Source organism: Corvus hawaiiensis, chromosome 7, assembly GCF_020740725.1.
Source record: "Corvus hawaiiensis isolate bCorHaw1 chromosome 7, bCorHaw1.pri.cur, whole genome shotgun sequence".
NCBI classification, from domain to species: Eukaryota; Metazoa; Chordata; class Aves; order Passeriformes; family Corvidae; genus Corvus; species Corvus hawaiiensis.
Genome location: NC_063219.1, coordinates 38,867,428 through 38,891,960, shown reverse-complemented (window position 1 = coordinate 38,891,960; position 24,533 = coordinate 38,867,428). Strand labels below are relative to the sequence as shown.

General features: G+C 44.4%; 1 protein-coding gene across 1 annotated transcript; it reads left to right on the top strand.

Moving 5' to 3' along the window:
* The first annotated feature begins 12,777 nt into the window (after window positions 1-12,777).
* On the top strand, window positions 12,778-21,470 carry MMADHC (metabolism of cobalamin associated D). Its single transcript, XM_048309001.1, has 8 exons — window positions 12,778-12,796; window positions 13,054-13,103; window positions 14,641-14,785; window positions 14,964-15,181; window positions 16,292-16,397; window positions 16,865-16,995; window positions 18,546-18,632; window positions 19,672-21,470. Exons 2-8 carry the CDS (start codon window positions 13,095-13,097, stop codon window positions 19,864-19,866), a joined length of 891 nt encoding a protein of 296 aa, XP_048164958.1. The 5' UTR covers window positions 12,778-12,796; window positions 13,054-13,094; the 3' UTR covers window positions 19,867-21,470.
* Window positions 21,471-24,533: the final 3,063 nt, after the last annotated feature.

Genomic DNA, 24,533 nt, shown 5'->3' with positions numbered 1-24,533 from the left:
GTCCACGAGGAGGGAGGTCCCCTCTGAGGAGCACATGTATGGCTGTAGGCATGGGACAAATCCATGGGAATGTCTCCTTCTGGGATGGTCACCATCACCCTGCCCAGCTCCGATGGAGGCGGCATCCGGACGCCTGGCACTTCCCAAACCTCAGGAGAAATGAGGAGCTGCTGCCAGGAGCCTCCGTGCACCTTAACACCTCCTCATTTGCAAGTCTGGCAGCTGGAGGGGTCGGACACGGGGACATGTGGGAATTTGGACCCATCGCTGACGGAAGATGCCCAACCCAACATGATGGAAGATGCCCAATCCAATGCAATGCAAGATGCCCAGCCCAACATGATGGAAGGCACCCAACCCAATGTGGTAGAAGATACACAACATGATGGAAGATGCCCAATCCAATATGATGGAAGACACCTAACCCAATGGAAGATGCCCAACCCAACGTGATGGAAGATACACAACATGATGGAAGATGCCCAATCCAACATGATGGAAGACACCTAACCCAATGGAAGATGCCCAACCCAACGTGATGGAAGATGCCCACCACAACAAGATGGAAGACACTCAATCCAACGTGATGGAAGATGCCCAACCCAACTGCACTGGCACGGTGCAGGATTTTGACGTGGAGAAATTGCAGGGCATGGCCAACCCCACTGAGCAGGGCAATCTGGGCAGAGGAGTTCCCACCACTGTAGCCGCACTCGTGCAAGAACCTCATTGCTTCTAGAGCTTTTCCTTTCAAGCCTGGTTCCAGTGCCAGAGCTGGCTTTAGCCCTAAAATGAGAATTCCAGACTGGTTTGGGTTGGAAGGGACCTTAAAGCCATCCCATTCCATCTCCTGCCATGGGCAGGGACACCTCCCACTATCACAAACCTGGCCTGGAACATTTCCAGGGATGGGGCAACCACAACTTGATCCATCCCACAAATGTTACTGTCTCCAAAGGAATTCTACCACGCACCCATGCGGCACCAAAACAAGGGAATGCAAAAGCAAAACTGCAAAGTCCCTCTTCTCTCATGTGAACATGTTGAGTCATGAGTTAATTAATGAGAAGTTACACGTGAAAGCTCCAGAATGAGTCTCCAGCTCTCTGAGTCAGACGCCCACAGGTTGGAGGAGGGAAGGAAGAGAGGGAGAAGGGCTTTGCAAAAGGATGCCCTGAGGAGCAGGACCAGGAATGAGGGACCATCCACCCGTCACATAATTCCCAAGAAAGAGTTACATGGAGCATGATGAGAGATGTCAAAGCTTAAAAAAACCCCAAAAAGAAATAAAATGCCAGACGTCTACAAGCAACAATTTGCGAGAAAAAGCAAAACAGCTGAGGAGGAGTAATATGAGCCACATTATTTTCTCATTTTCTTCATTAATTTTAAATACCAAAGCTTACATCAAGGCAGGCCCTAAAAAAAAAGGGAAAAAAAAGAAAGTTTAACTCTTTCTTTTCAGTGTGAATACAGCAGCAGGGATTTTTTTAGTGACGTCTCCTTTGATTGGAGAGGATGGGACCAGGGACACAGAGCAGGGCTGGTTGCTGAAGAAGACCATGACATGGTGATGAACTTGAGAGTTACACCCAGCTTAGGTCCCATCAGGGGCTCCAGCCCAGATCTGGATGGGGAAATTTGGGGAAAGCCTCAAAATGCTTGGAGAGTTCTGCTTTCCCTTCTCAGGGTGACAAGGAGGGCAGTGGCCAGCGCTCTCTCCTGTCACAGATATCAGGACAGATCGTCTTCCTGAGCTCTGTTCTTTGTCCCTGAACACCACAGAGAGGAGTAATCTCCCAAAAAGGCAATTGTTCCCAAGATGACCTGTGAGAAATTCTCTTGTTTGGTTTGGGATCAAACCTGTCCAGGTGCTCACCACCCTCCTTCCCTTTTCACTCTCTCCTCCCTGGACGCAGCCAGAGGATCAGCCCAGTTTGACCAGTAACAGCCTGAATTACTGGAGTTTATTCCTCATTCCTGCTGGGTGCTGGGATAGCTGGGCCTGAAGGATTCGCCAAGTCAGGCATGAAACAAAACGTGATCCGTTGGTGGAGACACCTTGGAGTAAAGATAAGGAACACATGGAGCACATGGAACCTGTCACCCTGCTGTGACACCGAGTGACAGCCACCAGCAGTGTTAGAAATGCCTCAAAAGCACCAAATCCATTGCATGCACCAGGTCCTGCAGCCCCCAGAGGTCCAGGTCCCTCTCCAGCCGAGCGCTCAACATCCAGACTTTCAAGTTTATCGCCAAAGAGTAAACAATTCCTGAAGTTTTCATTGCCAAGAAACTGCTTCACTGATGACTTGTAGAGGGATTTCTCTTCCCAACTTTCATCCCCAGCTTGCACCTCCTTATCCTGCACTTCTTGCGGTGATGAAGACAAGACCCAAATGCCTGAGACGGCAAAAAGCTGCTGGTTTTCATCTCCCTGACAAACACAGGCCAGGCCCCAAAGTATTTTCATCCAAATTCTCTTTCCCAAAAAGAATATTTTATTTCCATAATGTACAGTTCTCAGAGTTTGGGTTTTTATTCCTGAAACCCAAGGTAGAGGTGCTCCAGGTCAGGGGGTTTAGGAGAAATCTGGAAAGGTCTGCAGCCTCCTTCCCTTGCAGCTGGTGGCAATGTTCTGATGTCATGGTCACATGAGTCACCTTTTGAATAAAATGCAGAAATCATCTCCCAAATAAGAACTGAAGCTTTTGGAGTTCCTATTTCCACGTATTTTGATTTGGAAGTGAAGAGGAACGTGAGCAGCAAGGACCTGGTCCTGCTCCCACAGCAACACCTACTGCTGCCTGCTCTGGCTTTCATCCCAATTTCACTTTTTCCCACTGTCGAAACCAGGATGAGAAAAAGCAGGAGAGAACGATTCCTGTTTGGGATCTGTTTCCATAGAAACACTGAAATTAAGAGGGAGAGGAGCCTTTTAACATCCCCCAGTCCCCCCAGTGCCAGGGCAGCAGAGAGACCCAGGCCCGGAGCTCCGAGACCTGCTCACACCCGAGCCGACAAAACACATTTCCATGGGAATTCTATGGAATTCCTGCCAACACCGACTTGTGAGCCATCCCAAACAGAATTCCACACTGCTGGGATTTAATCAGGGAGCAAATGCTCCATGGGAGCATCTTCCAGGGCACCCCTTGGCTGTGATGGGCACAAGGCGCCCTCATGTTCCTGCCTCGGGAGCTCCCGGATATATTTAACTGACAAGATGCACAAAAATCAAGCAAGAAGAACACGGGAGTTATTTGGACAAGGTTCACAGGTTTGCAGTATCCAGATGGAACACACAACTCCTCCAAGAACGTGAATATCATCTCTTTTTTCCTTTTTTTTTTTTTTTTTTTTTTTTTTTTTTTGGAGCAAATTAATGTGGGCCACCAGCCAGGCTGTGTCAAGAAGAACGCTCACATAAGGGAAGCAGTCACAGCACGACCCTTTGTCCCAAAAAAACAGCACTGTACTTCCCACTGCTGCTGGGTTTAGGGATAACCCAAGCAGACAAAGCAGGTTACCAGGCTCCTACCTGGCAGCAAAATCCAAGGAATCTGCTGGTCCTGGTGTGCTCCAGTGCTGGCTGGGAAGGAGGAATTTCATCTTCTCCTTTGGACGCCTGGAAATGAAAACATATGTGCCAAAAAAACCCCCAAAAAACAACCAACCCTGAAGCATTAATGAGAACTGGATGCTGCTTCTTGTTACTTTCTAAATTTGAGATATAACAGGAACAGCGAAAAATGTGCAAAGGAATGTTCTTCCCCCTCCACCCAACGACAACAAGCTTTTCCCTGGCAGTTTGCAGCACCATCCCTGCTCCATAAAAACACAATAAAATCACCGGGAGAAATGCTAGAAGAGATTGACAGAGTAAAACAAGAACAAAGTATAAACCCAGAAGCATCAAGAGTAAGCTCTTAAGTCTCTTCTTCCTAATCTTCCCAATGATCTCCTCCACTGCTCTGTTTTATTACCTCTCAGAAGGGTTTTAGCTTTAATATAGATCGGAATTACTGGGGAAAGGAAACATTTTAAACATTTAGGCATCCTAACTCTTTCAAGAGAGGCTGCTTAACCTTTAATCCTCCTTCCTCCACCCGCGGGCCACGCAATATGTGAGGGAAAAGGTCAGGAACGTGGACAAAGGCAATAATCTGAGTCTAACCCACTTTTCTGCGACCCAGGCAATCAGCAGTCAGTGCACAAACACACAGCACTGGCTTTTATTGCTGCTGAGGGCTGCTGGGCTCAGTTTAAATACTGGCAAGTGTTTAAACCGGTCCACAGGCATGGATGGGCGAGGAGAAGGGCTGCAAGGGACAGAGAGGGGCACTGGCAGCAGAGGGCTCATAAAACCATCCGATGGTTTGGGTTGGAACCTTAAAACCCATCTTGTCCCACCCCCTGCCATGGGCAGGGACACCTCCCACTGTCCCAGGCTGCTCCAAGTCCCAATGTTCAGCCTGGCCTTGGGCACTGCCAGGGATCCAGGGGCAGCCACAGCTGCTCCGGGCACCCTGTGCCAGAGCTGGGCTCTCTCCCAAGAGTTCAGGGCTGGCCAAGCAGGTCCTTGGCTGATGTGAGTTGATTCTTCCCCCTTTTCCTCCCCCGTGGGTGTTTTTGGGGTGATCAGTGTGTTACAATCAGCTCTGCCCTGCTGTCCCCAGACCTGGAGCTCCTTAGGAGCTGTCACAACGCAGTGAGGACGTGTGTGCCTGTCACAGCCCCATCACCGCTGTGCAGCCAGGCAGCTCATCTGGCTTTGGGGATGGATCCTGGCAGCTTGCAAAGCAAACAGCAGCAGAAAATCAGCTCCAGATCCCCCCGGGCCGAGCAGCTCCACAGAAACCCTTAGCGCTGCCACCATAAATATTCAGGAGGTGCCCCAGGGAGCAGTGCCTTCATTTCTTCTGCCCTCTCGCTGGCAGGGTGACAGCTCTGCAGCCACGGACACTTCCCCGACATCCCGGGGGAGTCTGGAGGGACAGCAACGCTCACACCAGGCAATGATGTGCTACAAAAGAGATGTCACAGCCCACAGCCACCCTGCCTCGGTGACCTTCCCAAACCCGCTCGCTTTATCAGCTCCGTAGCGCCCATACTAACGAGAAATGCCATTTTCCCCACATGTTCATTGATTCCCAAAAAGCTCCCAAAGGAGCAAGGAAATAGGTGCAGCCACTGGTTCACCCAGGGCCAGAGCTGGGTCCCAAAGACCAGCTTCTCCCTGGTGAAAAAAGCGAGCACAACAGAAAAAGAAAAGTGTTAAAAGGCACTCAGCCCTTCTGCTGGTTTTCCACATTAAACTGATTTACTCAGCGAAACATTTTGCTTGCTCCAAGGCTTTCTTCCCTCGAAGTGATTCACTCCAAAAGTTGTTTTATTCAGGGCAGAAAGGAGTCTCGCTTCTCCTTTCTCCTGAGCTGTTTAGGCTCGGCTGGGAGCAGCTGAGCTGGGATTGCTCCCAGGGGATGCTGATTTCAGGGCGCTGAAATGATGATCTCACCACGACCTCAAGGCTCTCCTTTGTGCCTCTGTGGAGAAACCTCTGCTGAGCTCACAGCTGGTGTGGTTCATGCCCAGAGCTGGTGATGAGCGACTTTGGAACGGGTTGGAGGGAGATGAATAAAGATGTGAATTTGAATATTCAAGTACACAGAGATGTGTTGATGCTGCCTTTTGTTAGACACACCAGACACTGATTTCTACCTCCTGTCAAAGCAAAAGATTTGGGAGACAGCACAAAATGTTGGGTCTGCTGTGTGGAGTTGAAAAAAACCCTACAGATTCAAAAAAACTGCCTGCACATTGCTGCATCTCTGGGGCTTTTTGTCATTCATCTACAGGTTTGAAGGAAGCATTCATTCCACTCCAGCTAAATGATCCTGAGGCTGTCAAAGTTGCGCATCTCTCTGGGAGGCAAACGAATTTTTTAATTCAAAAAAAAATTCAGCAGGGAATCAGCAAAATGGACCAGGAACGATCCCTTCTGATCCACCACCACAGCTTGTCCCCCTAATCCCGTTTCTTCTGATCAGTATTTATTTATCCCGGAGGATCATACTGATTTATCCCACCGATCAACCGATCATTAACCCCACTGATTCCCTTTCTTTCCAGTCGTTTGGAAGATCCTGCCAACTGAAAATGCAAACAGTGTGCACCAAAGAAGCTCTTTGCAGGCTGAAATCTGACGTGCAGGATGGGAACTCGCAGCATTTCATGGCTCCATCACACAGACAGGAGATTTCAGCAAACTTCCCTCTCCCTTTGATCATCTCACAGGTCTCACCTGCTCCTATCAGAACTTTTGAAGGGGAATGTCTGATATTTCCTTCTGAAGTCGATGTGAGAAAGTGAGGAGCCTTTATTTTAAGTTACCTTGAGAAAGGAGGAGGTTGACACATGCAAAATGGAGTTTTCAGTCACTTGTTTGAGTCATTCCAACACAAGAAAAGGAATCTGTCGGTGACAAGTCAGGAGGTTGCTTGTTATCCCTGAACTGGTAAAAAAAGAGAATATTAAACCCACCAGGAAGGTGGTCTTGAAATTCCACTATTCCTTATTCTTCCTGAAGGATAAATAAGTGTTTATGGAATGAGGCATCAGCAAAAAGGCAAATTAGGAACAAGGGTTTGGTGACAGAATTATGTAACAGCAGCCAACCGGGTTTGTCAGCAGAAGGATTTCATTCTGCACAATAAAAACGCTCTCCAAGTGAAGAGGTTTGACTTTAACAAAGCAAAATGCAGTCATTTGAATAATTATTTGACTCATGACTCTACCCAAGGCTCCTCTACAGCAACAATTTCACCCCCAAGTACCAAATCGATGCTGGAGAGCCCAGACAGGGAGTTCACACCTGGATTCTGCCTCACTCGGTGACTCGGAGGAGGAAATACCTGGGAATTCCTAATATGCAACATCTATTAATGGCTGTTTTCCTCCCAGTTTTCACTAAATGCATCAGAAAGTCTTCTGGAAACTTTACGGAGCTCTGAATGTGGGTAACAAGAATTCGATGAGGCTTTTCAATATGGTTTTCTGGACTGATCCCTGAAATTCTCGGCACTATTTAGGTCCTTTCTCACTGAGCTGAGACGAGATTTGCTCCTAAAACATGGCACAAAAGAGGGATATTTAGGGATTTTCAGCATCCCTGCTACAGCATGGCAGCAACGTGCTGCACAGTGACTGATTTCCTCAAGTTTCCAGCCAGGAGGTTTGGTTAAACTCCATCAATTTCGACAGAAAGGGCCTCCAACTGTCCTGCCTCACACGTCAAAAGAGACATTTTACCACAACATCCATCAGCCATCCCAGCTCCTCTGAGTGGGAAGTTCTGGGATTTCTGGTTTCACATTCTGCCAGATGCTGGGCTCTTTCATTCCCTGCCAGACAGGAACAGCCTCATAACTCACAGGCAGCACACGATGCCATAAACCTTTTTGCGAGACACGCTTCCCATCCGTGAGGGTTAAAAAATATGACCCTGTATATTTAAAAAAACCAATAAATGAGGAATCTGCTGGAATGAGTAGCCCATTAGGCATGGCACTGGCTTTAAGCAGGAATTCTGCCTCCTCAGATTTTCTAACAATTCCCAGATGGATAAAGAAAGATTGACCGAAATAGAACCAGCCTATAAAAAGCTGGTTTTGATACAGTTCTGAGGGGAACCTGCCTCCTTACCTGGCACCCAGCACATCTGGCACACAGACCCCGAGCCCAGAGCCTGGAATGCCACATTCCAGAGCAGATGGATGCCTCAGGACCAGCAGGGCTTGGAGCACTTCCAGGCTGCCAAGCCTGGTGTCTTTGCCACCAGCAGATCCCAGGAGAGAGCTCCAGGTCCTCCTGCTCCTTCTGGATCTCTCCATCCAAGAGCTGGGACCTCAGGAAAGTGCAGTCCTGATACAAACCAGTCCTTTTCCAAGTCCAGCTCCAGTGTGGACCAAATTCATCTCACATTAAAGTTAATCCAGACTATTTCTGGCCTCCAACTTTGGTGACAGCCTCAGCACCAAATTATTGATACCTAAATTCCATAAAAACCCAGATTTGGAGTGGGAGAGACACCTCCCAGTCATAAATGTAAATACCTCCCAAAACATCCAAGCTTCACACATTCCCTGTTCCCCACAGGCTGTGTTGGATGTGGCAGCATCCCTGAGGTGCTGCTGCAAGGGATACCTGGAGAGAAAGGAGATGGGAATCCCCTCACTCTCCCCACGGGAGCGAGGAGGAGCAGCTCATGCTTCCCAGGAAAAATATTCCTGTTTAATCCCTACCAAGAAAATGATAAAGCTTTTAAAGCTTCTCCATCTTAAACCAAACATGAAAAGCCACAACAAGAACTGAGATGAATTAATGCCTGTCTCAACCTCAGATCCATTCGGATAATCCCACACCAGGGCTCCTATCGGAACGATGTCCCTGGGAGTGGCACATTCCAGTTTAGGAAGGTTGATAAAATTCTCTCTTGGGTGAAAATACAAACCGGGAGTTTCCAGATACAGGAGAAGCTGCGCTGGTAAAGGATTCCCAGTAAATCTCCATAAAGCGGAGTCAGAGCCAGGCAGTTTTCTGGGAAAAAGCCTTTTCCCCCTCTGCCCATTGGGATGGACATTCCAGCGGGCAGGGACACAAGGCCCTGAGATAAAGGAGGAAATCCCTTTCAGGTTCCCAGCAGTACATCCACAGGGGGAATGTCTTCCCAAAAAGAGAAAACAAATCATGCAAAGACTTATCTGGTGTAATTGCACCGCTCACTTAAAAGGCTCTTTCCCCAGTGGTAGCCAGCAAATCTCTGGAAATGCCAGAAGAAAGGGATTGTTCATGTAAACACATCCATTTCCAGGGGAAGTTTACGCTTCCTATAGCCAGAGGATGTTTACTTTTGTGGGGAAAGAGCACGTTAAAACCTTTCCTCCCTTCTCCTCCATCCCCGTTTCCCCGGCACTCCAGACATTCCTCATTCCCGAGGTTTAGCAGGTCAAGGGAAGGGGGAGCCTCAGTGTATATGCAAGGGAAAATAAATACAGGGAATGAAATGGATAAACAAAAAGGCTGAGCTGGAGTTTGGAGGCTAAAAATCCCCTGGCCGGGGCAGTGATAAAGGATGGCTGAGAACTGTCAGCTCTGCAGGGTGATCCTAAATATCCCCTGGACCACAGGCTGAGATCCCACTCCCTCCCTCTGTGCTTTGGAACCGCAGGGAATGTGGCTGGAATGCTGGGGAGGCCGGGCATGCTCAGTTCCTGACGTGCTGCGAGCAGGTTTTAGAGATGCAAAATCGATGCCAACGATTTCAAGTGGGGTTTAACACAGTCCTAATGAAGTTTAATGGGTGCCATTAGGAAAATTGGGAGCACCAGCGCAATCCATCATTGCACAGATAAATGGACAATGGGAATAAGGAATATCTCGGTGTTCCTATCACCACTTATCCAGCTTCTGCTGTATCCAAAGGGAAAACCACCAGGGAGAATTCCAGTGCCTCCGGGTGAATGCCACCTGGTTGACAGCAGAGTGGAATGGGGAATAAAAGCAGCAAAGACCCCCATTAAGGATGAAACTCTGGATTTGGGGTTTCCAGTCCAATTCCAGAATCTCATCCCAAAGTTCTGAAGACTCCAAGGATGGAGTTTGCACAGCTTCTCTGGGTTCCTGCAAGAGGAGGGAGGAAACGGCTGAAAATCCACTTTTTCCTTGTGAAGCAGTTTCTCAGGGACACCTCTGGCTCCTCTTCTTCCAGAGCGAGGAATCCAGCAAGTCAGGGCATGGAAGGAGAATCCCAGCTTGGGCTTGGAGTTTTTTCCAGGCAGAGGGTGGTGGTGACTGGGAAAGTTCCCTCTGCATCCCTCTCTCCTGAATTCCTGAGGCTCTTCCCTGTGCTGCAGCCTGTTCAGGGTGCCAAGAGGAAAGCACTGTCCCAAAAAAAGAGAGAAGAATCATGGAGTCATGGAATCATGGAATCATGGAATGGTTTGGGTTGGAAAGGAGCTTAAAGATCATCCCATTCCCACCCTGCCAGGGGCAGGGACACCTTCCATTGTCCCAGGCTGTTCCAGCCTGGCCTTGGGCACTGCCAGGGATCCAGGGGCAGCCACAGCTCCTCTGGACACCCTGTGCCAGGGCCAGCCAGCAATTCCCAATTCCCAATCTCCCACCCATCCCTGCCCTCTGGCACTGGGAAGCCATTCCCTGTGTCCTGTCCCTCCAGGCCTTGTCCCCAGTCCCTCTCCAGCTCTCCTGGAGCCCCTTTAGGCCCTGCAAGGGGCTCGGAGCTCTCCCTGGAGCCTTCTCCTCTCCAGGCTGGACAATCCCAACTCTCTCAGCCTTTCCCTCTGATCGTCTCCATGGTGTCCTCTGGATTCTCTCCAGCAGCTCCACGTCCTTCCCGTGCTGGGATCCCTGAGGAAAAAGAGCATCTCAGTAACAACAGGAAAACCTGGCCATGAACTTCAGGTTTCACCTCCAAAACTGCTGCAGGTTTTGGACACGGAGGAGTTTCCCTGAACTGAACCCATGGGGATTTTTCCAAAAAGGCTTTCAAAGGAGGAATTAGGAATCCTGTCGTGTGCGTTCCTTCCTCTCCCTCAAACTGAGAGCAGCAATCTCCGAGGGAAGAATTTAATCAAAGCCAGCTGCTAATTACTTTCCTGACACCAGGGGAGAAGGATGTTGGCATCCGAAAGATCTGGAAGATTTCTCCTTATTAATATTTGATAAATCTGTAATTGGATAGTTTGATTTTGCAGTCTCCTTTGGATAGAAGCTTTATTGAAATGAATCTTTATGAATTCAGACCACAAACTTGAGGGGCTGATAACTCAGGGATTGATTGGAGCATCTTGAAGTGGCAGCCCTGGAGAGGAGATAAATTGGGATTGCCTAAGGACAAGTCAATACAGGCTGGATGTAATCCAGAGTGCCTCCTATTAGAGGATATAAATCACATTCTGTAAAGAGTTAAAAGTTGAATTTCTCCAATCTCTCATCTCTTTTTTTTTTTTTTGCTGAAGTTCAGAGATTCCACATGAATATTTGATTTAAAAGCAAATGAGAATTAAGTGTGCTAACATTGAATTAATAAAAGAGTTGAGTGGCATCCAATAGTGAGCAAATGTGCTCATGAAAAAGTCCAAAAATCAAAATTGCAACATTATAGCTACTTAATATACCACATTGTTTAGGAATGGATATCATAATAATCCTGATAAAATAAAGCCAAAACTTTATTAAATGATCTAAGGACACTGTAGGGCTGAGTTTTATCACCATGGACACAAAACCGATGTCTTGCTCTGATTTTGAACTATTGAAACCTCTGGAACTGGTTTATGTTAATAAACTTCTGCTAATAAACCAGTGGCAAAGGAAAATAAACGTCCAGAAATCTCTGGTTAAAAGTAAAATAAATTAAAGGCCTTGTGTAGAGTCGCTGAGGGATGGGAACGCCCAATCTTTTATTTGGGAGAGATTAAAATTCCCCGTCCTCAACCAGCAAAGCTGCTTGGAACAGACAGCAAAGAAATGGCAAAAAATGAGAAGGAAGATCCTTAATCCAAAGGGTATTCCAAAGGGGTTTGTGTGCGTTTTCCCTCTGGAGCAGGAGCAACCAGCAGAACAGGCCTTTGGGAGGAGCTTTAGATGGGATTTGGGATTGGGCACCTCCCCCTTGGTATTTTTAATCCCCCATTTCAAGAGCTGCATTGGCTTGCACAGCACTGCACAGCCCCAGAGATCCTGGATTCCATCCCCCTCTGGAATGACGGCTGGAATTTGAAGTGGATGGGGAAAAAGTCGAACACCTTGGAGCGACTTCATAGAATCCCAGACTGGTTTGGGTTGGAGGGACCTTAGAGCTCATCCCGTTCCCAGCCCTTGCCATGGGCAGGGACACCTTGCACTACCCCAGGGCGCTCCAAGGCTCGTCCAGCCTGGCCCGGGACACTTCCAGGGATGGGGCAGCCGCAGCTTCTCTGGGAATGCCGATGGATAGCGCAGATCCCGTGCTGGGATCTTTCCAAGCTGCTCCCGGAGCTCCGGCAGCCTCGGGGCTGTGACCATTCCCTGGGGAGCCTGTCCAGAGCCTTTCCACCAAAAAAAAAACCCCAGAAAAATCAACTGGGAGGGAAGCCATTCAAGAAGGTTTTTAATCTATTTTTATTATTTTGTATAAATTATTTGAAGTCACAGTTTTGCGGCAGAAGTGCCACTGATGCTCTCCATTTCCAGCAAACCCCCGACCTTGCGCCTTTCCTTAGCGGAAACACTCCCCCCCCCCCCCCCCCCCCCCCAATTCCCTTCAATAAAACCCCCTTTTCCCTTTTTCTCCCCATTTTCCACTTTATGGATCACCGGGAATGACTGGGGGGGGGATGAGGGCGGTTTACGCTCCGTGACTACCCCCTGGTGCCCCCCGCGGGTACTGTCCCGCCTCCGCGGCACCCACGGGCGCCCTTCGCTGCCCTTCACACTGGGCAACACCGGTTTGGGACCACCGAGGGGACACCTCGGCCCCGCCACGACAGATCCCAGCCCCGCCGCTCCCATGGGGACCTCCCCGGCCCCGCCGAGCCCCGCCGCCATCGCCGCTTCCCCCTCAGGGCTCCCCACCGCCCCGTCCGCAGCCGCGAGCAACCGAGCGCCGAGCGCCGAATTCCGCGCAGTTCCGCGCCGCGCCGATCGAGGTGTCGGCAGATCCACTGGCTCAGCCTGGGGGCGCGCGGCGCGGGCGTGACGGGGGCGGGCGGCCGCCGCCATTTTGCAGGAAGAGGTGAGAGCGGCCGGGGGTTCCTTCTTCTTCTTCTCCCTTTTTCCCGTTTCCTTCTCCCCTTTTCCCGTTGCCTGTCCCCGGCAGCGCCGCTCCTGGGACACCGGGCTGCGCTGGGGGAGAGTTGGGGAGGCTGTGCGGGGCGTGAGGAGGCTTCGGGGCTGGGGAGTCCAGCGCCTTCCTTTCCTTTTCCTCTTCCCTTTCCCTTGTTTTTCCTTGTCCCCTTTCTGTCCTCTCCCCTCTTCTCTTCTTTTTTCCAGGGGTATCCGGGCCTGTCAGCGAGGGGAGAGCACCGTTTGCCATGGCCAATGTGAGTGAGCCACGCCAGGTTCTGTGGATATCACGGGAGCAGTGGAATTGAGGATTCAGTAGAGTTACAGACGGGTTTGGGTTTAAGGAAGGGACCTTAAAAATCATTTAATTCCAACCCCCTGCCAGGGGCAGGGACACCTCCCACTGTCCCAGGCTGCTCCCAGCCCCAATGTCCAGCCTGGCCTTGGGCACTGCCAGGGATCCAGGGGCAGCCCCAGCTGCTCTGGGCACCCTGTGCCAGGGCCTGCCCACCCTCCCAGAATCCCTTCCCAGTATCCCCAAGCCAGCCCTCTTTCCGTTTGGAAATCGCGGGAATAACGTAATTGAGGATTAAACACAAATTTTTCTGTGCTTTTTATATTCTCCTGTGCTCAGCCACAGAGGAATTCTGTGTTTCTGTAACACACGGCTTCACCCAGCTAATTTCAGGCTGGAGAAGAAAACGCCTTTTACTGATTTTTTTTTTTTTTTTTTTTTATTGCTCTTGCCATGGGGCCATGAATAATTCATTCATTTCCTCGCTGTTGTTTCACTCGTGTAATGCCAGGTGTGTAAATATTTGCATGAGTGAGCTCAGTCACAGCTGTAATTAGTGACATCTCCATGCTGAGTGAGGCTGATAATAGGGAAAAATGCTCTTTTCTTCTAATTACATGTCGCCTGTAATTGTTTACATCTGTTTATAACGCAATCATGATGCAAAAATTAATTTCAACAGTGATTTTACATAATAGAGAAAGATTTAAGTGGGATTAGACTTTTGTTGTGTTACAGGAACCTTTTAAAGCTGTTATAGAACGAGGCAGCTTCAGGCTTGAACTGTAAATAATTGATTTAAGTCATAAATTCAATGTGTCTTTAAGCATTTGAGTCTTTGTGATCTTGGTAGGGATTATTTTATATTTACACAGAGGTGCTGAATGAGAAACCTTTTATTGCCTTAGGTCCTGATGCTTTAAACACAATTTTTGTAGGAAACATACAAATAGCACCGTTTATTCTGTTCTTTTAAAAGGAAACTACTTCTGAAAGTGCCTCTCTTGATGTAAACTTGTTCCACACATATTTAGTGACAAAACTGCATAGATTTTTGCAGAATCTAAGCTACAGCACTTGAGGAAAATCCTTTTGTGTTATTTTCTTCAAAGAATTTCTATTCCCCACCTGAAAAGTTGAATTTTACAAAAGCCACCCATGCTGTGGCAGGTGGGATTTATATTTTCCAGGGTGACATGCATGGAAATAATCACGGAGACAATCCCTATCCATAATTTAGTTTAAATTGTGGGGTTTCAGTGGTGCTAGTTAAAGATTTCAGGGCTTTTTTCCTCACATGAGAGACTTTTCATTAAGTGTTTCTAGCCTTTTTCTTTGCTTGGAATAGCAAAATACAGAAATAATAGTAAAATACTTCTAAAGCTTGATGTTAACAGCTGGTCATAATTAAAATTTTGATATAATTATCAAGGGAGGATTTCTCTTGTGACCCACAGAGCTGTATTTAAATTACTTTAATTTTGTTTTTCCCTCCTCAGGTGCTCTGTAACAGAGCAAGATTGGTCACCTACCTCCCAGGCTTTTATTCCTTAGTCAAAAGAGTTGGGAATCCCAAGGCTTTTTCCACAGCAGGTTCCTCTGGCTCAGATGAGCCTCACGTGGCTGCTGCACCTCCTGACTTATGTAAGGAAAAGCAGATTTATTCCCTTTAAATCCGTGTGCTGTGGGAATTTAGAAGTGTGATTTTTATGACTTGTGCATCGCTGATGTTTGGGATCAAATCCGTGTGTGGGAGAGGGGTTTTTCCTTGGGTTTTCCTGCTTTTTTTGGGATGTGCTGACTGACACGAGGCCTCTTGCAGGTCCCAGGACTGTGTGGCCGGATGAGGTGATGGGGCCCTTTGGTCCCCAGGACCAGAGGTTCCAGCTGCCTGGGAATATTGGCTTTGACTGCCACCTCAATGGCACAGCTTCCCAGAAGAAATCCCAAGCTTCCAAGAGCCTCCCTGATATTTTAGCAGAGCCCTCAGCAAGCGAGAGGCATGAATTTGTGATGGCACAATACATCAATGAGTTCCAGGTGAGAACAGACTCCTCCTGGGTGTGAGAGAAACAGAACCCATCCCTCTTTCCTCCTGACAAAGGATTTTCTGCACCATTTGGAAATCTGGACTTTAACTGGGTTGAGCAAGAGGTCACACAGAGCCTGCCTGGAGTTTTTTTCTTTTAGGAGAAAGAAATACTTCAGGCTGTGTTTTGAAACAGCATTTTAGGAGTGACTTAATGGGAGAATTTCAGTCTCCAAACGTGCTGTTTGCCAAGTCTCACCACCTTTTACCAAGTAAAATTGAAATTTTCTTCAGTGTTTTACTTAATGGACCTGAATTTGCAAAGTTTGGGCAGTGTTTAATTCTGAAAACCATGGAATTCACACAGGAGTCCCCCAGCCTCAAAATGAGACCAGATTTTGGCAGAGCTGCCAGTCAGATACATCATTATCAACAAAAGCCTTGATGATTGCCAGCATGATCCCAACATTCCCACAAATCCTTAGTGCTGCTCACTCAGCTTTCCAGGCTCTGACTTTGTGGAATGCTCAGATTTTGGGAGTCCATGAGCAAATCTCCACTGGAAAAGTGCTGGAGAGTGGATTTATGGATGAGTCATTATATCCCAATGTGCTTGGGAACCATCAGCCTCTGGAGAGCTGCCCAGGTTCTGTGTTCAGCTTGGGTGGATCCTGTTTGCCCCAAAAAAGCCACCAGAAAATTCAGGTTTAGTTCATTAAGTGCAAACCAGGTGCTTTTAGAATCAGGTAAATCTGAAATCTATCAGTTAATGTTGTTTGAAATACTTAAAATCATTGTTTCGGACTGATAATTAACAAAAATGTCTGTATTTATGTATTATATTTATTAATATAATTCCTGTATTTATATGTATTCTGCTTTAACGTAATACAATTACAATAAAATATAAATCCTCCTTATTTCTATAAAATATAAACATTTCTGTGTGGGTTTAAATAACACCAAAATCTATATCACTTTTAATAGCTGAAAAATGTGAAGTCTCATTGCAAATCATCTGAAACTGCTCAAGTGTATCTGATCAGAAAACCTTATTTTGATGTACAGAATTTTTCCTGTTTTATATTAACTGAGAAAATTCCAATTTTCATGGTTTTTAGGGTGCTGATGCTCCCCAGAAGCAGCAAATCAATAATGCTGAAACCTACTTTGAAAATGCCAAGGTGGAATGTGCAGTGCAAGCCTGTCCTGAGCTGCTGAGAAAAGGTTCACTTTTATTTATAACTGAGAAATTCCAACTTTTAAAATGTGAAAAACGTTGAAGGAAATGTTCTGTAGTTGATACCACAGAATGTGGAGTGGAAAAGGTTAATTCAGAGTTAATAATTACAAAAATCCCATTGTTTAGAATGGAAACCAAAGCTTTGCTGTTGACAATATTTGATATTTCATACAAAAATGTCGTTTCCAGTTGCTGCTTAAGTGCCAGGTAGATTCTGGAGTTAATTCCCTATCCAAAATCCAGTTATCAAATCCTTTGGCACTGGAACGAAACAACAAATGGGAATCATGAAACTTCTGCCAGCACTGAATTTGTATCTGATTTGTTCAAGCAGGAAATGACTGAAACGAAATTGGAATCAAACAAGTTTAAAAAGGGAAATCTGCCTGGGTGAGAGGGGGAGGCTCACATGGAAGAGCTGGGCAGACCATGCTGTTTTCCCATGTTTTAGACTTCGAGTCCCTGTTCCCAGAGGTGAATTCCCACCGTTTGACTGTGCTGACTGTCACCCAGAAGACTAAAAATGACATGACCGTGTGGAGCCAGGAGGTGGAGGATGAGAGAGAGATGCTCTTAGAAAATGTGAGTTCATCAGCTCATTTCTCTTTGCAGATGATTTGGTGCATTTCTAGCTCTGTTACTGTGTTTTTAAAGCATTTTGGAGTTAATCCTTTTCTCTTATAAAATGGAGATTTTTTTTTTTCCCCAGCTTTAAAAATTTTTTATTATTTTGTGTGAAACGTCTGCTTAGAATTCTTAAGTTCTTCAGAGTGGGGTGGGACAAAAGTCTGTTAAAATGTTACAGGAGATTAATAAAGACACTTGATTGTTGTCCTGATCCAGCAACTATTTTCTCACCTTGTTCCAGATTTAATCAGTGGATTTTGTGGGATTTCACTGCGGTTTTCCTTTGATTTCATTAAGATTCCACTGTAGAGTCTGTCTGAGCAGTTTTTACTGATCAAAAATATAAAACCCCACCAGTTTCTCTGGTGTTTTTTTCCACTTTAATGGATGCTTTTAAATTCTTTTACCCTGGATTTCAGTTCTGTTATTTCATCTTAACCTTGCCTTGTTCTTTTACCACTAGAGGTCTCTGAAAGTCCCTTTATTTCCCATTTTCCACAGCTTTGGCATTACCCCACTAAGTGTCGCTATTCACTACTGCCATTCCCCCTTAGCACCTCAAAAAAGAACATTTCTACCTATTATTTGTAACAATTTCCCCAAACCCAGCATTTAATCTGTATATAAATCATAATTATGCCTGAAATTCATCTGGAAATGACCTTTCCAATCCTTTAAATGCAAATGTGGCCTCTCTAAGGCAAACACACAATAAAGAAGGCAACATAAAATTACACACAAATTAAAATTCCCTTCATTTCAGTGCGTTCTACTCTTTGAATTATTTCTGGGCTGTTGCTTTTTGGCGTTGTAATCTGGTCTAATTATGTGTTAATTGGCATCTTTCTTCCTCGGGCACCTCCCTGTCAGGTCTAATCTGGTCACTGGCTGGGGGTGTGTGAGGATGTTGGGTTTAACCTCCTGCTCTAAAGGTTACAAACAGCAAATTCCCAGGGGAATCTGTTTGTTTGCTTGGAAAAAATTCACCTGAAAACTCCTCATTTCAGGGGCTAAAAAACGAGGCTGTGCAGCCAAATCTAAATATTTGCATGAATCCAGCTCAAGTTTTTATTAACCTCACTCCAAGGGGTTGTTCCAGCACCAAAAAAGAGATCCTGGATGAGAAATGTTGTGCCTAAAATTGTGATATTTGGGATTTAATTTACAGTTTGGACATAATTAATCATCAGAGCCATCAAGCCTCAAAATACAGAATTTGCTGGGGTAAACTTTCCTTATTCTGAACTAATACAGAATTTACTGTAGAGGGTAAATTTCCCTTATTTTGGACCCTTAAGGAACTGAAGCTGAGTAATTATAATCATATTTTTAGAAATTTGAAACTTTGAGCTGCTGAGGGCACTAATTGGAGAGAAAAATCCAGTTTTTATAACTGAAATTAAAGAAAGGATTTTATCTAGAACAGATAAAGTTAGAAATAATTCTTTTTGTGTGATAACAACCTCATTCGATACCTTTCTTTTCCCAATTTTTTTTCCTTCCAGTTCATCAATGGTGCCAAGGAAATCTGCTATGCAATTTCTTCTGAAGGCTACTGGGCTGATTTCATTGATCCATCCTCAGGACTGGCAGTAAGTGATTGCTGTGTGGAATTTGGCTTAAATCCAACTTTTTCAGGGTAATTCCTTTAATAACTTAAGATACCAACCCTGAGCCAGTTCCCCACGTGTGTCAGCTCTCAGTTAGGAAATGAAATTGGATTTTAGGCAACTGGAGAAGTTTTATGCCCCAAATCTCTTGGTTACTTTATTCCCTCCCCAGGTAACTTGGGAACCCTGACACCTGTGAAGGTGAAGGGTTTGAAAAGCCTCTTTGCACCTGTTAATGATCCCTTTGTCCCAAAAAATGAACTTTCTGTTCCTATGGAACAACGGGAGCATTCAGTGGGAGATGAATTTTAGTCTGAGCTCTGCTAAAACCGTATCGTAGTTCAAGGGGATAGTGGCAAAGCTCAGCTTAGTGGGGTTTTATTTAAAAACACTACAAAAAGCAGGGATTTAGTGTGTCGACAGTGGCAAACAGGGGATGTTTATAAGGTGAACAGGCAGGTAAGGGCTGTACAGTGCTTGAAAGCTTCCCAGAATTCCATGCATTTCAGGAATTAGGGATTGATGGAAGTAGGGTTTTGTCTTCAGACTCCATTAGTAACATCCTTGCCAAGGATCAGGAGTGGACTTCAAGTCAGAAGCTTCCTCCTGAGACAAAGAACTGAAATACCTGTTTGCATCTTACATACCAGTTTAATTTAAATACCAGTTTGCAAGTTAAACTGTTCGCAATTCAGTCCCATTTTTGCTCTTCTGACCAACTTTCCCTGTAGGGACTCATTGCAAGGTTACCTTTTTAATTTTTGCCATTTCTTAGGAAGTTTCTCTCGTGAGTCCATGTCCTGTTTGTGCTGTTTCTAGCAGGGTTCTGTCCTTCATTCCAAAGCACGTGAGGGTGGGATTGATATCCAAATGCACTCCAGTGCCAAAAGAAAACTCAAAACTTCTCCACCAGCCTGGCACAGCTGAACTCAGGCTTTGTTTTAAACATACTTCACAATTTTAAATCTTCCTGTGGAAAATCCTCTCTTTTTTTTCTTTTTTTTTTTGTCGTTTCCCTCAGTTTTTTGGGCCTTACACCAACAACCCCCTGTTCGAGACCGACGAGCGCTATCGGCATTTGGGATTTTCCGTGGATGACCTGGGATGCTGCAAAGTGATCAGGCACAACCTTTGGGGTACCCACGTGGTTGTGGGGAGCATTTTCACCAACGCTGAGCCTGACAGCCCCATCATGAGGAAACTCAGTGGCAACTGAGTCCTCAAACTCAGCTCCCTCAGGTTCTTGTGACCTTTGCGTTCTTCGACTTGATGATTCTCCCTCGGCATTGTCAGGAATTCCTCACTCCCAAGTGTTCTTAGAGAATAAAGTAGCTGTTATTTATTTGTAGTCTTTTGGGAATATGTGCTCACCACGTGTGACTTGGAATTGACAGCATTCAGGCAGGAGTTTAAATGTGGTTATCATTTCCTTTTTTCATCTTCTCTCCCATCTTCACTTAGCTCAACAATTCTGCCTTTCACTGGCCAACTTAATATTCAAAATCCTCTGAAAATGCCACTGAAATTTCCAGCAATTCTGCCATTCCTGAAATTAGGAACTGGCAAAAAAAAAAAGAAAAAATGGAATGAGTCATGAAATTGTTCTCCCAGAATACAGAACTTAATAAAATCTGCAGGACTGGGCTCATCACTCATTTGCTGTTGGAAAATGAGAATGAGGTCAACTTTCAGTGGTCTCCAACTCATCCAGAGACTCCGTAAGAAGTCCTTAATTACCCTTGGAATTACTCATCTCTTACTGTTTTTTGTCTTCATGGTGCTTGGGATTTTTTTCCTCAGTGTTAGCTAAATATATTTAATTAGTTTATATCTATAAATGTAATTTCAGGTTGCTTTTGTAACTTTCTTAGGTCATTAAATACGTTGTGAAAAAAAGAGATAATAGGGCAATGCTTGGATCTCATCGTTGTTTTCCTGTACTTGGATGCAATCTAGACTTGCCTCTGGAATTTGGAAATGCGAAGAGAGCAATTAGGATCAATTATTGCAATTACAAGGATGTTTCAACAGGAAGGTTCCGGGCTCCTCAGCTATCAGAAAAACAATCAGATCAATCGGGGAACAACAGGGAAGACATTCCAAGGCACCTGAAATACCTGGAATTTCAATGCCTTGCAATTTGGCTCCAGGGATGAAGCAGTAAATCAGATTTTAATCTCATCCCAGTCAATCTTGGAGCAATTTTTGGTGGCACAGTGGGAACCTTCAGTGTTTATTCCGTGGGAATGCGGTGCAGCTCAGTGTGGATGTGGCTGCACAGGATGAGGATCCAGGAACTGTAACTTTGTCATTGGTCTTTTCCCAGCCTTACCCAACTCCGTGGATTTCCAGCCTGTCCCAGGAGCGTGTGGCTCTGCTGTTCCCTCCCCAGGGTCTGAGCCAGCCCCACCAAAGCTTTTATGGCTTTAGAACCAGCTCCTTGACCAAGTGCCTCTCTCTGTCCTTGTCACCACTGCACATCTGTGACTTTGCTGGATCTTCACTGGGAGCCAGGAAGACTTCCCAAAGGAAGAGTGAGTGTTCTCCATTCCCAATTCCCTCCTCAAGCCAGCAATTCCAAAGTTTTCCCGCCCCCCTGCAGCGTTGTCACCGCTGGTGGCTCTGCCCTGCCCACATTCCAAGGGTGAAGCGCCCGAATTTTGGGGCAGGATTGATTCCTTTCCCATGGAATTTGTGCTGTGATTCCAGAGCCCCATCCCTGATCTCTGCTATCCATAAAAGCTCTGTTACTTCCAAGGATTTTATTGCTGTTTTTTTTCCTCCTTCTCATCGAGAGGATTAAAGAAGTTGAGAACTTCAGTGTGTTGTGTCTGTTTGCAAAATCCACTCAATTAGCAGGAGACAAATTAAAGAGGGTTCTCACTGGGCACTTGGGGAGAATTTTCTTGGATAAATACTGGAAAAATTGTGGAATGCTTCACAAACATGGGAAATATCTTGATGATTTTTTTTTTCTTCAGATGGTTTCTTGTGCTTTAGGAAGGGTGGGAGCTGTCAGGTTATTCCAGTTAAGCCTGGGATGTTCATTTTTGAGTTAAGTTTTGTCCTGTAAAGGACTTTTCCAGTGGCTTTTCCTGAGGCAGAAACCTCACTGGAAATACTGGGAGTTTTGCCTTGACCTCATTCACATCAATGTTTTATGTCAGGATTTGAGGGGAGATCTAATTCCTGATCTTTTTCTAAATAGAATGTTCTCAATTCCCAAAAAAAGCTGGAGCTGTTCCAGTTGTGTTTTCCTCCCATCAGAAGAGCCAACCTGGATGAATTCACTTTCTCCTATAAAATAAAAGTTCTGGAACGCAAAATAAAATAAATGATAATAAAATAGTAATATTTTATTATATAATAATCAAATTCTGATAATAAAATCCAAACCAACTCCCAGTATTCCAAAATGAATTCCTTCCTAAGGTAAAGAAACAAGCTCAGGAGGAGAATTGCTGTGTGTAAGGCCTTGATTATCCTGAGGTTTTCAGTGGGATTGGGATCTTGCTTCTTCCACCTGGAGACTCCTCTGGGGTCACTTTTTATCAGATTCCAGTGGAAGTCAAAGTAGCAAATCCCAAAAAAGTTTTCAGCCAGTGGAAAGAGGATTGTTCATGTTCAAGCAGTGCTATAGTCACAGCTAATTATCTCTGGCTAGCTAGTTAACACCAGGGGACAGGGGTAAGTATTTTTGGGATTGATCTGGAGGAATTTATTCCAAATCTTCTCCTCAGCCTTCCTTGGGAAGTCACTGCTTTATTGCTGACATCCTCCTGCAACAAGTGCAGGATTTACATCTTGTATTTTTATATTTAAATATATATTTATATCTGTTTATATTAAGCTGTGCTTAACTTGGGAGAGAGCAAATAAACTGGGTTTTGATTAAAAAAATTAAAATTAATACTCTACAGTCTGTCAGGTGGAGGGAATAAAAGTCCTGTTAGTGATGTAGAAGTGAAATTTAATAACAAAATAATTGCCTTGCCCCATGTGCCTGTTCCTTTAAAGCCTCTTTTTATTAAGGACAGGGGAAAAAAAGCTGGGAATTGGAGCAGCTCTCATTCCAAGGGCACCAAGAGCACGGAACAAGCTCCTTCCACCGCAGCACCTGCAGGCTGCAGCACCCTGCAGATAACCCCGAGGCTCAGAGGTACCACTGGGGGAAAAGGGGCCCTCCCTGTGCTTCCCCTTCCCTGCTAATTGAGGTGTCACTCCTCAGGGCTTAGTCCCGTCCTAAAGCCCAGCAAAGCCGGGTGTAACTTCAGCCAGCTCCAGCACGGGGCCACGAGCTCTCTGCCACTGGCACAAACGGGGCTGGCAGCTTGTGCTGCTCCAGAGGCTGCCCGGGGGGCTCAGCTCGCGGCAGAATTCGGGATAACCATGGGAAACGTTTGGGAAAAGTCAGTGTACAGGGAGGGATGCTCAGAGGAACGGGAATCATTAATTCGAGAGTGGCAGTAGAGGTTTTATTCCTGGAGGGATTTGTGTGAGCCAAGACAGAGCACTCTTGGTTTTCCTGCTGTTCAGCTCTCCAGGCACTTTCCTGCTGGACTGAGGGCAAGGGGAAAGCTGCTCATCCAAACGTGTGTGGGATTGGATTTTCAGGGATGCACGGCCCAAAATGTCTGAGGGAGCGAGATGAGGAGGGTACTGTTCTAAGACATACAGGATTTATATATAAATATGTACTTATATGCATAAATATCTATTTAAATGGATCTATTTAAATAGATATGTTTTATATGTAAAAATATATGTATAAATATATATTTGTAGAGATATAGTTTTATTTATAAATATATTATTATATATAAAAATATATATTTATATGTAGTTATAAATATAAATATATATTCATAAAATATAAAAATATCTTAATATATCTTAATATAGATAATATTTAATATATATTAATATATTATATACCATATGTAATGTATTTATATATTTTATATAATATAAATTAATATATAAAAATATATATTTATATATAAATATATATTTTAAAAATATAAAAAAGATATCAATACATCTTAATATAGATAATATTTAATATGTATTTATATATTATATACCATACGTAATGTATTTATATATTTTATATAATATAAATTAATATATAAAAATATATATTTTTATATATATAAATATATATTTATAAAATATAAAAAAGATATCAATACATCTTAATATAGATAATATTTAATATATATTTATATATTATATACCATCTGTAATGTATTTATATATTTTATATAATATAAATTAATATATAAAAATATCTATTTTTATATATATAAATATATATTTATAAAATATAAAAAAGATATCAATACATCTTAATATAGATAATATTTGATATATATTTATATATTATATAGCATATGTTATATATTTATATGTTTTATATAATATAAATTAATATCTAAAAATATGTTTTTATATATAAATATATATTTATATATAAACATGTATTTATAAAATAAACTATCTTAATATATTAATACATATAATATTTAATATATAAATATATATTATATAGCATGTGTTATATATTTATATATTTATATATTTTTATATAATATGTATTTATATATTAATCTATGTAGATACTGAATATATATATCTTTTATATATCTATAAACATAGATATATAAAATATATTAAAATATTTCTGAAATCCTGTACTTTAGAAATGAGGTGACTTTTGAAACCACCCTGTTTTCACTTAAAACCTGCCCATGGGACTGTGTAAAATGAATTCCTTCTCTTCCTCTTGAGCTGGGCTTGGCTGGCTGAGGAAGGAGGATAAACTGTATCCATGGGAATTCTCTCTGGGATTTTGGCTGCCCCTGGATCCCTGGAAGTGTCCAA

Bases quoted from the DNA above. Each gene is read 5' to 3' on its own strand.
- MMADHC (XM_048309001.1), top strand. The intron at 15,182-16,291 runs GTGAGAACAGAC...CATGGTTTTTAG, and splicing joins AATACATCAATGAGTTCCAG to GGTGCTGATGCTCCCCAGAA. The intron at 18,633-19,671 runs GTAAGTGATTGC...CGTTTCCCTCAG, and splicing joins ATCCATCCTCAGGACTGGCA to TTTTTTGGGCCTTACACCAA.